The sequence below is a fragment of the Dama dama genome, chromosome 9, assembly GCF_033118175.1.
Source record: "Dama dama isolate Ldn47 chromosome 9, ASM3311817v1, whole genome shotgun sequence".
Taxonomy (NCBI): Eukaryota; Metazoa; Chordata; class Mammalia; order Artiodactyla; family Cervidae; genus Dama; species Dama dama.
The window spans coordinates 13,889,430-13,903,659 of NC_083689.1; the positions used below are offsets into that span (position 1 = coordinate 13,889,430).

At 38.5% G+C, this 14,230-nt stretch overlaps 1 protein-coding gene across 1 annotated transcript; it reads right to left on the minus strand.

Moving 5' to 3' along the window:
• Nucleotides 1-10,886: 10,886 nt before the first annotated feature.
• On the minus strand, nt 10,887-12,693 carry LOC133061811 (14-3-3 protein zeta/delta). The gene has a single exon (XM_061150025.1). It carries the CDS (start codon nt 12,639-12,641, stop codon nt 11,904-11,906), a length of 738 nt encoding a protein of 245 aa, XP_061006008.1. The 5' UTR covers nt 12,642-12,693; the 3' UTR covers nt 10,887-11,903.
• Nucleotides 12,694-14,230: the final 1,537 nt, after the last annotated feature.

A 14,230-nucleotide genomic window follows, 5' to 3' on the forward strand; every position in this document is an offset into this window, starting at 1 on the left:
CCCAGGGCCTCCCTTTGGACCGGCTGAAGGACTGTCCTGTCCCTGGGGCAGATGAGGTTTTATGGAGGGCCCGAGATAGACTTTCCCAGAGCAGCAGCTTGCACTGTAAGTCTCTTATTTGTTCTCTTTCGTTCCCTCCAGCTCTCTGGCAGGGCGCGGTCCCTGCTTAATTCCAACGTCTCCCTCCCCCTCTTGTCAGTACTCACCGGGAGAGGCGGGTATAGCTTGGGCGGTTCGGGTGGAGCCGGATCCTGGAAGTGTTGGCCAGAGGCTTCTGTCACCGGGATTGGAGCCTGCCCAAATGGCGGCTCTATGAACTCCGGGAAAGCTGGCAGAGGAGCAGTGGCTGTTGCAGAAACTTCACCTGGCCCTGGATCAGGCATTAAGGCGGCCTCCAGTCCTGGTGAAGCACTGGGAGGCAGGCGTGTCATTATCCAGCATGGGGGAGGGGTCAGGTCATCCCCGTCCAAATCCTGTAGAATTTTCTTTTTTATCATCAGTCAATTTTTGTGCCATTAATATTTTTCCCTTTCCCTTCTGGATACAGAACCTTGTCCAAGTAGGAGGGTCTCAAGCTAACCCTAGCCATGAGTCAATAGATGGATATAGATCCAGGTGTCCTGGCTCTCCTGTGACTACTGTATAGATTGCTTCCACTATTTTTAAGTTCACGGTGTTCTCTGGTGGCCATCCTGCTCCCATAGGGGGCCATTCGACCTCACAGAGTATGTGGAGGCAGTTAGGCTTCATCTTCACCCCATTTTCTCCTCCTAATCCCTTCTTTAAATTTTTAATCATGCACTCCAATACAGTTGCCTTAGATTCACTTTCCCCCATCTTGCTTACCTTCTCAGACCTTCTTCTACTTTTCCTTTTCGTTCTGTCTACGAAGTTCTCAGTACCCTATGTACTTCTGATATTTCCACTCAGTGACACTTAAATTGCCATTTTGCCTCCTTCTTAACTGGGGTGAGAAGAGCCTTACCTGCCAGATCCCAGAGGGAGAAAGGGGATCAGCGTGTCTTCACCTGCCAGTCAGCATAGCTGAACCAGAACATCACATGGTCCGAGACTGTTTCTCCCTTAAAGTCCATTCTGCCTTGGTGGGCTTGATCAGGTGCGGATGAAAACACAGATGGGTTAAATATCTCATGTCCCAGGCCATCTCCGGAAAAGCCAATTCATACCCACTTCTGTATCCCCCTCCTTCCAGCCCAACAATTCCGAGGGGGTCAAGAATTTCACAGCAGACAGGACACCTCCTGGGGGAGGGCAGAATACGAGCATACAAGGACCAGTTTCCTATCCTAAGAATCCCCTGGCAATAGCTTGGTAATAATTTTCCCTGAGACGGCGTGGACACACCTCCTAAATGACCTTCACAAATTTCCTTCCTAAACCCTAGCACGCTCGTCGACCTGTGTACCAAGCAATCGCCGCCTGCCTCTTCCAGGCTCCTTCTAGTCCCTCCCAGGGGGGTGATCAGGCCCCCTCTTCCACCCTGCTGGATGGGTTCCTCCTCACCTGAGCACTCAGTTCCCCTGCTGCTGTCCACTACCTGCTGACGTGAAAGGTCCGGGCGTTGAGAAGCAGAATCCTTCCAGAGGGGCGAGTCGCCTTCCCCCCTCTAGGAGATTCAAGCTACAAAGCCTCGGGGTGGCCTCAAATGAGACCTGTCTCCTCAAAGTGAGGAGTTTCCCGGCCAACGCACCAAATGTTATAGCCACGCTTTCCAGGAAACAAACTCACTCAGAAGGACAATGCAGATAGCGGAGTGCAGTTTATTACACCGGCGGGCCCAAGGCAGAGTCTCCTCTTAGCCAAGGACCACCATGTATCCTTTTAAAGCATGTTTTTCTCTGGGTATATGCCCAAGAGTGGGATTGTGGGATCTTATGGTAGTTCTATTTTTAGTTTTTTAAGGAACCTCCATACTATTCTCCATAGTGGCCATAACAATCTACATTCCCACCAACAGTGTAGAAGAGTTCCATTTTCTTCAATCGTCTCCAGAATTTATTATTTATAGATTTTTTTATGATTGCCATTCTGACTGATGTGAGGTGATATCTCATTGTAGTTTTCATTTTCTATGGGAAAATGTCTATTTAGATATTCTCATTTTTTTACTTGGTTGGTTGTTTGCATATTAAGTCACATGGACTATAAATTTTGGAGACTAATCCTTTGTTTGTCACTTCATATGCAATATTTTCTCCCATTCTGCGGGTTGTCTTTTAATTTACTTTGTGGTTTCCTTTACTATGTGAAATGTCTTCAATTTAATTTGGTACCTTTTGTTTATTTTTTTTTTAATTTTCATTACTCAGGGAGACAGAAAAAGTTATTGCTGTTATTTGGGTTAGAGAGTGTTCTACCTATGTTTTCCTCTAAAAGTTTTATAGTATCAGATCTTACATTTAGGTCTTTAATCCATTTTGTGTTTATTTTTGTGCATGGTGTTAAGGAGTGTTCTAAATTTCATTTTTTATGTGTGGCTGTCCAGTTTTCACAGGAACGTTTATTGAAGATACTGTCTTTGCTCTATTGTATAATATTGCCTTCTTTGTTGTAGATTAATTGGTTACAGGTGTGTATGTTTATTTCTGAGATTCTTTTCTGTGCTCTTGATATTTATTTCTGTTTTTGTACCAGTACCATACTGTTTTGATGACTGTAGCTTTGCAGTACAGTATGAAGTCAGGGAACCTGATTTCTCCAGGTCTATTTTTCTTTCTCAAGATTGCTTTAGCTATTCATGGCCATTTGTGTCTCCATACAAATTAAAATTTTTCTTTGTTATAGACCTGTAGAAAATGCCATTGGCAGTATGACAGGTACTGCATTGAATATGTTGATTGCTTTGGTAGTATAGTCATTTTGACAATATTGATTCTCCAATCAAAGAACATGGTATACCTTTCCACCTGTTTGCATCATCTTCAATTTCTTTCACCAGTGTTTTATAGTTTTTGGAGTTCAGGTCTTTTATCTCCTTAGGTAGATTTATTTTGAAATGTCTTACTCTTTTTGATGTGATGGTAAATGAGGTTGTTTTTTAAATTCTCTTTCTGATCTTTCATTGTTAGTGTATAGAAATGCAACAGATTTTTGTGTATTAGTTTTGTATCCTACAACTTTTCTGAATTCATTGATGAGCTCTAGTAAATTTTTGGTAGCATCTTTAGGACTTTCTATGTATCTACAGTCATCTACAAACATCTACAAACAGTTTCCATGTCATCTACAAACAGTTTTACTTCTTCTTTCCTGATTTGAAATCCTTTTATTTCTTTTTCTTTTCAGATTGCCCTCTCTAGGACTTCCAAATCTTTAGAGCCACGGTGAAGTTTTAGAACGTCACGTGACAGACTGAGAGTGCTTGTGTCCTCTGCAGTTGTTTTTGGTTTGTTTGTGTGTGTGTATGTGTGTGTGTGTGTGTGTGTGTGTGTGTGTGTGTGTGTGTGTTTTAGTTGGAGGCTAATTACTTTACAATATTGTCGTGGATTTTGCCATACATTGACATGAATCAGCCATGGATCTACATGTGTTCCCCATCCCAATTCCCCCTGCCACCTCCCTCTCCATCCCATCCCTCTGGGTCTTCCCATTGCACCAGCCCTGAGCACTTGTCTCATGCATCCAAAATGGGCTGGTGATTTGTTTCACCCTTGATAGTATACTTGTTTCAGTGCTGTTCTCTCAGAACATCCCACCCTCGCCTTCTCCCACAGAGTCAAAAAGTCTGTTTTATACATCCCTGTCTCTCTTGCTGTCTTGCATATAGGGTTATCGTTACCATCTTTTCAAATTCCATATATATGCGTTAGTATACTGTATTGGTCTTTATCTTTCTGGCTTACTTCACTCTGTATAATGGGCTCCAGTTTCATCCATCTCATTAGAACTGATTCAAATGAATTCTTTTTAATGGCTGAGTAATATTCCATTGTGTATACATACCATAGCTTCCTTATCCATTGGTCTGCTGATGGGCATCTAGGTTGCTTTCAGGTCTTGGCTATTATAAACAGTGCTGCGATGAACATTGGGGTGCACGTGTCTCTTTCAGATCTGGTTTCCTCAGTGTGTATGCCCAGAAGTGGGATTGCTGGGTCATATGGCAGTTCTATTTCCAGTTTTTTAAGGAATCTCCACACTGTTCTTCATAGTGGCTGTACTAGTTTGCATTCCCACCAACAGTGTAAGAAGGTTCCCTTTTCTCCACACTTCTCCAACATTTATTGCTTGTATATTTTTGGATAGCAGCCATCCTGACTGGCGTGTAATGGTACTTCATTGTGGTTTTGATTTGCACTTCTCTGATAATGAGTGATGTTGAGCATCTTTTCATGTGTTTATTAGCCATCTGTCTGTCTTCTTTGGAGAAATGTCTGTTTAGTTCTTTGGCCAATTTTTTGAATGGGTCATTTATTTTTCTGGAATTGAGCTGCAGGAGTTTCTTGCATATTTTTGAGATTAATCCTCTGTCTGTTGCTATGTTTGCTATTATTTTCTCCCATTCTGAGGGCTGTCTTTTCACCTTGCATATAGTTTCCTTTGTTGTGCAAAAGCTTTTAAGTTTCATTAGGTCCCATGTGTTTATTTTTGCTTTTATTTCCAATATTTGGGAGGCGGGTCATAGAAGATCTTGTTGTGATTTATGTCGGAGAGTGTTTTGCCTATGTTCTCCTGTAGGAGTTTTATAGTTTCTGGTCTTACATTTAGATCTTTACCATTTTGAGTTTATTTTTGTGTATGGTGTTAGAAAGTGTTCTAGTTCCATTCTTTTACAAGTGGTTGACCAGTTTTCCCAGCATCACTTGTTAAAGATGTTGTCTTTTTCCCATTGTATATCCTTGCCTCATTTGTCAAAGATAAGGTGTCCGTAAGTAAGTGGATTCATCTCTGGGCTTTCTATTCTGTTCCATTGATCTATATTTCTGTCTTTGTGCCAGTACCATACTGTATTGATGACTGTGGCTTTGTAGTAGAGCCTGAGGTCAGGCAGGTTGATTCCTCCAGTTGCATTCTTCTTTCTCAAGATTGCATTGGCTATTCGAGGTTTTTTTGTATTTCCATACAAATTGTGAAATTATTTGTTCTAGTTCTGTGAAAAATACCGTTGGTAGCTTGACAGGGGTTGCACTGAATCTATAGATTGCTTTGGGTAGTATAGTCACTTTCACAATATTGATTCTTCCAATCCATGAACACGGTATATTTCTCCATCTGTTGGTGTCCTCTTTGATTTCTTTCATCAGTGTTTTATAGTTTTCTATGTATACATCTTTTGTTTCTTTAGGTAGATATACTCCTAAGTATTTTATTCTTTTTGTTTCAATGGTGAATGGTATTGTTTCCTTAATTTCTCTTTATGTTTTCTCATTGTTAGTGTATAGGAATGCAAGGGATTTCTGTGTGTTAATTTTATATCCTGCAACATTACTGTATTCATTGATTAGCTCTAGTAATTTTCTGGTAAAGTCTTTAGGGTTTTCTATGTAGAGGATCATGTCATCTGCAAACAGTGAGAGTTTTACTTCTTTTCCTATCTGGATTCCTTTTATTTCTTTTTCCTCTCTGATTGCTCTGATTGCTGTGGCCAAAACTTCCAACACTATGTTGAATAGTAGTGGTGAGAGTGGGCACCCTTGTCTTCTTCCTGACTTTAAGGGAAATGCTTTCAGGTTTTCAGCATTGAGGATAATGTTTGCTGTGGGTTTGTCATATATACCTTTTATTAAGTTGAGGTATGTCCATTCTATTCCTGCTTTCTGGAGAGTTCTTACCATAAATGGATGTTGAATTTTGTCAAAGGCTTTTTCTGCATCTATTGAGATAATCATATGGTTTTTATCTTTCAATTTGTTAATGTGTTGTATTACATTGAATGACTTGTGGATATTAAAGAATCTTTGCATTCTTGGGATAAAGCCTACTTGGTCATAATGTATGATTTTTAATATGTTGCTGGACTCTGTTTGCTAGAAATTTTGTTAAGGATTTTTGCATCTATGTTCATCAGTGATATTGGCCTCTAGTTTTCTTTCTTCTTTTTTTTTTTTTTTTTTTTTGGCATGTTTGTCTGGTTTTGGAATTAGGGTGATGGTGGCCTCATAGAATGAGTTTGGAAGTTTGCTTCTTCTGCAATTTTCTGGAAGAGTTTGAGTAATACAAGTGTTAGCTCTTCTCCAAATTTTTGGTAGAATTCAACTATGAAGCCATCTGGTCCTGGGCTTTTGTTTTCTGGAAGATTTCTGATTACAGTTTTGATTTCCATGCTTCTGATGAGTCTGTTAAGATCTTCTACTTCTTCCTGGTTCAGTTTTGGAAAGTTATACTTTTCTAAAATTTGTCCATTTCTTCCAAGTTGTCCATTTCATTGGCATACAGCTGCTGGTAGTAATCTCTTATGATCCTTTGTATTTCAGTGTTGTCTGTTGTGACTTCTCCATTTTCATTTCTAATTTTGTTGATTTGGTTCTTCTCCCTTTGTTTCTTGATGTGTCTGGCTAACGGTTTGTCAATTTTATTTACCTTTTCAAAAAACCAGCTTTTAGCTTTGTTGATATTTGTTATGGTCTCTTTTGTTTCTTTTGCATTTATTTCTGCCCTAATTTTTAAGCTTTCTTTCCTTCTACTAACCCTGCGGTTCTTCGTTTCTTCCTTCTCTAGTCACTTTAGGTGTGGAGTGAGGTTATTTATTTGACTTTTTTCTTCTTTCTTGAGGTAAGCCTGTATTGCTATGAACCTTGCCCTTAGCACTGCTTTTACAGTGTCCCATAGGTTTTGGGTTGTTGCGTTTTCATTTTCATTAGTTTCTATGCATATTTTGATTTCTTTTCTGATTTCTTCTGTGATTTATTGGTTATTCAGAAGCGTGTTATTTAGCCTCCATATGTTGGAATTTTTTAATAGTTTTTTCCTGTAATTGAGATCTAATATTACTGCATTGTGGTCACAAAAGATGCTTGGAATGATTTCAATTTTTTTGAATTTACCGAGGCTAGATTTATGGCACAGGATGTGATCTATTCTGGAGAAGGTTCCATGTGCACTTGAGAAAAAGGTGAAATTGATGGTTTAGCGGTGAAATGTCCTATAGATATCAATTAGTTCTAGCTGGTCCATTGTTTCATTTAAAGTTTGTGTTTCCTTGATAATTTTCTGTTTACCTGTTAATTTTCTGTTAATTTTCTGATCTATCCATAGGTGTGAGTGGGGTATTAAAGTCTCCCACTATTATTGTGTTATTGTTAATTCCTCCTTTCATTCTTGTTAGCATTTGCCTTACATATTGTGGTGTTCCTATCTTAGGTGCATATATATTTATAATTGTTATATCTTATTCTTGGATTGTTCCTTTGATCATTATGTAGTGTCCTTCTCTGTCTCTTTTCACAGCCTTTATTTTAAAGTCTATTTTATCTGATATGAGTATTGCGACTCCTGCTTTCTTTTGGTCTCTGCGTGAAATATTTTTTTCCAACCTTTCACTTTCAGTCTATATGTGTCCATTGTTTGAGGTGGGTCTCTTATAGACAGCATATATAGGGGTCTTGTGGAAAATTCTGAAAGAGACGGGAATACCAGACCACCTGACCTGCCTCTTGAGAAACCTTTATGCAGGTCAGGAAGCGACAGTTAGAACTGGACATGAAACAACAGACTGGTTCCAAATAGGAAAAGGAGTATGTCAAGGCTGCATATTGTCACCTTGCTTATTTAACTTATATGCAGAGTACATCATGAGAAACGCTGGGCTGGAGGAAGCACAAGATGGAATCAAGATTGCCAGGAGAAACTTCAATAACCTCAGATATGCAGATGACACCACCCTTATGGCAGAAAGTGAAGAAGAACTAAAGAGCCTCTTGATGAAACTGAAAGAGGAGAGTGAAAAAGTTGGCTTAAAGCTCAACATTCAGAAAACTAAGATCATGGCATCTGGCCCCATCACTTCTTGTCAAATAGATGGGGAAACTGTGTAAACAGTGGCTGACTTTATTTTTTTGTAGGCTCCTAAATCACTGTGTATGGTGATTGCAGCCATGAAATTAAAAGATACTTACTCCTTGGAAGTAAAGTATGACCAACCTAGACAGCATATTACAAAAGAGAGACATTACTTTGTCAACAAAGGTCTGTCTACGCAAGGCTATGGTTTTTCCAGTGGTCATGTATGGATGTGAGAGTTGGATTGTAAAGAAAGCTGAGTGCCGAAGAATTGATGCTTTTGAACTGTGGTGTTGGAGAAGACTCTTGAGAGTCCCTTGGACTGCAAGGAGATCCAACCAGTCCATCCTAAAGGAGATAAGTCCTGGGTGTTCATTGGAAGGACTGATGTTGAGGCTGAAACTCCAATACTTTGGTACCTGATTCGGAGAGTTGACTCATTTGAAAAGACCCTGATTCTGGGAAAGATTGAGGGCAGGAGGAGAAGGGGACGACAGAGGATGAGATGGTTGGATGGCATCAGCGACTCGATGGACATGGGTTTGGGTGAACTCCAGGAGTTGGTGATTGACAGGGAGGCCTGGCATGCTGCAGTTCATGGGGTCACAAAGAGTCGGACATGACTGAGCGACTGGACAGACAGACTGACTTCCACTTCTCAGTTTCATGTGTTCACATCTAAGAACATATGTGTTTCATTTCCGCCAGGAGCAGAACTATTTCTTGGGTTCTCAACATCCTCAAGGATCAAGCCTTAGATTCCTGAATTATGCTTCTGGATTCCTGGAGGCCCAAGGCCACAAGTTCAATTCCTCTTGGTCTCAGATTTCCATTTATAGGAAGTTGCAGTATGTGGTTCCCAGTGTCCTCTACTCACAAACTTCTGGTTTCCAGATCTCTGAGAATACCAGCTTCTAGCAATCAGCAGAACAGATGTGAAATCTTAGAAAAGATCGTTTTTGTCTATCAGACAATAGGAAGTCTCTGCTCTCAACACTTCTAAACTAGGGAGCTCATGGAGAAGATTTGTTCATTGCAGCATTTTAAGAAGAAAACACAAACTACTCAAATGAACCATTAATAAATTATAGCAAAATGAAAAGTCATCTCAGTTTTAGAGAATACTGGCCCCTGAATCCAAAGACAATAATTTCTACCTATATTGACATGGAACAATTTTCATGTACACTATAAAGAGAGGTCAGATTGTTGGGTGATTTTTCAGTAAAATACTTCATAATTCTAAAAGTAATATTATTAATATTTGAATATTTGCAGGAAATCTTATATAACTTTCCAGATTAAAACATAGATTCTATGTTTACCAGAACAAATTATAATTTTGTGATAATAGGTGATAACTATTTAAGGAAGCCTAGATCAAGGTAGTAATCAACCATATGTCTTTTGTGTTTTGGGTATATTTTTTTCAACAAATATTTATTCATATTATTGATATAAAAAATTATTTTTTCAATATTGATAAGGCAAGAATATAGTTGCTGAAAATCACCATCTAAGTCATGACATATTCTGAGGCACAAACATATTCTGTTTGTGCTCTACCAACAAAACTTCTTGAAATTCCTTATGCATATGAAACATCTGATATATTTTCTTAAATTACAATTTCAAACACAGTAGCAATTGAGCTTTTACCATTGTTAGGAAACAGGATTTATTGTGGTGAAACCTCATGGACCATATGTTAAATGTTCATCTCAAAATATTTTGAACACTGATAATCGAATTGTCTCACAAATCTTTGTTTCACTGCAAAATGCACACAAGTGTGATGAAAAAAGAGAAGTACAAGTGCTTGAAAGAAAGATACAAAGTAGAGACTATTTGCAGAAGGCATAGTTGTATACCAAGCAAACTTCAGAGAGTTTCCTGAAAAATATAGAGAGTTCTGCATCTATACCAGGATAAACATGGAAAGTCTACTGGTTTTCCTATCAAGGGAAAATCTGATTTTTTTTTTTTTTTTTTTTCCCATCATCAGTATTTATTGAGCATTTACAGTGTACTAGGCACAATAGAACATACAGAAAACATTGTCCCTGCTCTTGAGGAGCTTACATTCTAGAAGAAAAAAAAAATACACCTCTTTTAAAATGGTTATTTTTGTTTGGTGTTTTCTGCAAGGTACTGAGGAAATAGTTGGTAGGGTGAGCTTTGGGTATTACTTAGCCCCATCATTATTTAAAGAGAGGAAGGGGAAGGAATTTAAAGGCAAAGACAATGACAGACCATTCAGGATAGGTAGGGTGTATAGGGAGATAACACAATCTCATCAACTCAGGAGAGATTCGCTGCAGTGAACAGGAAGAGGGAAATAGTCTGTGGGATGCAAGCAAAGGAAGCAGGGTGTCCTTAGACATCGAGTGGAGCCAGAAAGATCATGCGGCCTTTTACCCAAGTACATGGCCACCAAGTAGGAATGGTTGGTGACAAGACAGAGGCTAAAAAAGGTAATCCTGTGCACCTGACAAATAGAAGAAAGGATCAAAATTGAAGGCAGGCTATTAAGAATATCAAGAAATTCTTAAAAACAAAAGTGATTTGGAAGCACGAAACTTACAGTTAATGCTACCCAATGTCATGATGGGCCAAGAACATTGTGGCTTCCTAAGTTAGAAAATGCCATATACCAAAATTTTAAATGGAACATTACTTTTTTCAATCAACTCCCCGTCTCTGAAAAAAATTTTCAGGGGGAGGGGGGAGTACAGGACATGGTTGGGAACAGTAGTAGTTATCTTAGTAGTATTTTACTGTTATGATAAACTTTGTATTCAAACTTGGTAAAAGCCCATTAGCTGCCAAGAGGGAATAAGGAATAAATTTCCAAAAATGTACAATTTTCTTTAGAGAAGTTTCAGAACCAAAAGACTAATTTACATGAAAAGCTGTAGAGAAAGTAGTTGAAAAGTCCATTCATAAAACTTTTATTCCACTTACATGAACTTAATACACGTGTTCTTAACAATTATGCTTGGATTGTTCATGAAAATCTCATAAGACATTAAACAAAGCTAGCCATCATCTCAAGTTATTTCCCTGTTAACTATTTTTTACAGCACATGCATGTTAGGCAAGTATCAAAAAAAAAAAAAAAAAAAAATCACAAAAGCAAAAAAAAAAAAACTAAAAAAAGTTAAATACATGGGTTTTTGTTTTACTGCTGTGCTTGATATACATGAAGTGATGAATATCAAGCAATTCATTTTTACTGCATCTTTACTTGTACATTTGTTCTTAGGTTGCCTAAAACATTTACATACAAATAAAATGAGTGTAGCAAAAATAATGAAAGCAAACAGCAGGTAACTTTACAAATAATGGAATGTGAACCGTTTCTGCCCTTATCCAGAGTAAATTGGGTCACAACTAAAGGAACACTCCTGTAGCTGCAGTCAACAGTGTGCACACTGCGTCTGAGTATTCCACAGATAACACATGGTTTAACATGCGATATCCACGGGATATCCATTTCTGCTACAGCTGTGTAAGTGCTCCAAACCTAAGAAGTACCCACAACACCACCAGTGACTGGAACCAATTATCCCTTTTATTCCCCACCAGGACATACCAATATACAGGCAGTTTTCTTTGCTTAGACATGGAAGCAGTTTTAACACTGGCCCTTGTGAAGCCACAATGTACCAAAAGTACTATGCCAAACATTTATAACTTGTATAAAAATTCCACATCCCCATATTGGCCACCTCAAGATGAAAACAGATAACTCCCTAAATGTTAACTGGCTCTACTCCCCTAATATTAAACATAAAAACCACATGGGAAATATAGAAATTCAAATAGGAGTAACATAAACCTGTCATAAATCGTAAACAAAAAACTATTTGTGGGACAGCATGGATGACAAATGGTCTACTGTGTAAATTTTAGAATGAGGCAGACAAAAGTTGGAAGGCCGGTTAATTTTCCCCTCCTTCTCCTGCTTCAGCTTCGTCTCCTTGGGTATCCGATGTCCACAATGTCAAATTATCTCTCAGTAACTGCATTATTAGCGTGCTGTCTTTGTATGACTCTTCACTTAATGTATCAAGTTCAGCAATGGCTTCATCAAATGCTGTCTTTGCAAGAGAGCAGGCTTTCTCAGGGGAGTTCAGAATCTCATAATAGAACACAGAGAAGTTAAGGGCCAGACCCAGTCTGATAGGATGTGTTGGTTGCATTTCCTTTTTGCTGATTTCAAAAGCTTCTTGGTATGCTTGCTGTGACTGATCCACAATCCCTTTCTTGTCATCACCAGCCGCAACCTCAGCCAAGTAGCGGTAGTAGTCTCCTTTCATTTTCAAATAGAAGACTTTGCTCTCTGCTTGTGAAGCATTGGGGATCAAGAACTTTTCCAAAAGAGACAGTACATCATTGCAGATATCTCTTAGCTCGGTCTCTATTTTCTCTCTGTATTCTCGAGCCATCTGCTGTTTTTTCTCAGCACCTTCCGTCTTTTGCTCAATACTGGAGACGACCCTCCAAGATGACCTACGGGCTCCTACAACATTTTTATAAGCAACTGAAAGAAGATTCCTCTCCTCATTGGATAATTCAGCTCCTTGCTCAGTTACAGACTTCATGCAGGCTGCCATGTCATCATATCGCTCAGCCTGCTCAGCCAGTTTGGCCTTCTGTACCAGCTCGTTTTTATCCATGACTGGATGTTCTGTGTCCGGAGTAGGTGGCGACGGACCGGAAAATCTGATTTTAATATACAAAAATTGTTTGAAATTTAAGAATAAAACTAGGAACAATCTTCCATTGTTGAAATGCAGTAATTTGTCAAGGAGAAAACTATAAACTGTAATTAAAGAAATCATGAACTACATAGAGAGCTATACTGGTGGTGTTGGGAAATCTTAGTTTTATAAGGAGTCAATTACCTTCAAATTAATCTACACAACCAGTTCAATCAAAATCAAAGTCCAAATGACATTTTAAAGAACTTATTAAACTTAAGTTTATAGAAGAAAAATGTGAAAGGGGAAATAGCACAGTTGTGAAGAATGACATTGATTAATTGTTCATAACTGATATTTCTTACCCTCTGCCTTGCCAGTGATCAAACTTGAAATAGGTGTTTCTCTTTCCTAAAGGTCCCTGAACTAAGTTTATCCACAAGCCTGTGTAAGCACCAAAATAAGTGGAACATGCCTTCATTTATAACTTCTCCTGCAAAATGGCTGACCACACTAAGATACATTTCCTGTCACAAACCAGGGATAATTTCCCCTTATTTGTCCACCAGCCCCCTAAAATTAAGTTTATTTTTGCCTACTTCCTCCTTTACCCTATAAAAGAAAAACTTTTTTTTCTGTATGATTTTGAGATGCTCACAGATTTCTGAGATCAGAGCATTCTCCCTATTGCAATAGACTTCTTGGTGAAAGTCTCTTCTTATCCAACCAGATTTACAATAATTTAAAAGAAAATACACAAATTTGCCTCATAACATCTATAAAAACAAAATTAAAGCATTTTAAGCATGATATTAGTCTGGAAATGAAAAAGTGGATTCATGAAACAGAATCACAAATACATCATGTATAGAAATTTAATGTTTGGTAGAGATGGTATTTTAAATCTGTTATGAAAAATTACATGTGAAGTCAGAAAAGTCACAATACTTTCTTTAATAAATCACATCAAGACAGCAGGTTATTTATTCAGGAAAACTTATTGACTGAACAAATTCCAGGGATACTAAAAACCTACCAAATAAACATTGGAAGATGAAGGACAATGTTCTAGGCAAGACTAAAGCAAAATCCGTATAGTAAATAATAGAAAAACTAGACCAAAATAAAAGTTTGTAATGACATAACTACCAATTTCACCTTATTACAATTGTAATGGGGATGATATTTACCCTGTTTGCTATCAACATGAACATGCATCATCATCAAGTGAGCCTGGTGTTCCCAGATACTCCTGTCCATAGAGGTCAGAAAATGTGCAGTGAACAGTGTGAAAATCATCTTGGAACCATTGCACAGCATTCAAGTTTTGACTGGTTCATCCTCAGTATCTGTCTTTCCTGACAACATACTTACTGATTCCCATCCCTGGAGGCAGCTGTGAGCTAGACAGGCCATTAGTGGTCATATCCCAGTTTAGAAGGGTTGACTTGATTGTATCTGGTTAATAATGCCTTTGTTAAAAAATTTCACAATTCGTATGGAAACAGAAAAGACCCCGAAGAGCCAAAGCAGTCTTGAGAAAGAAGAATGAAGCTGGAGGAATC

Coding starts and splice junctions, on each gene's coding strand:
- LOC133061811 (XM_061150025.1), bottom strand. CDS start 12,641: ATGGATAAAAACGAGCTGGTACAGAAGGCCAAACTGGCTGAGCAGGCT.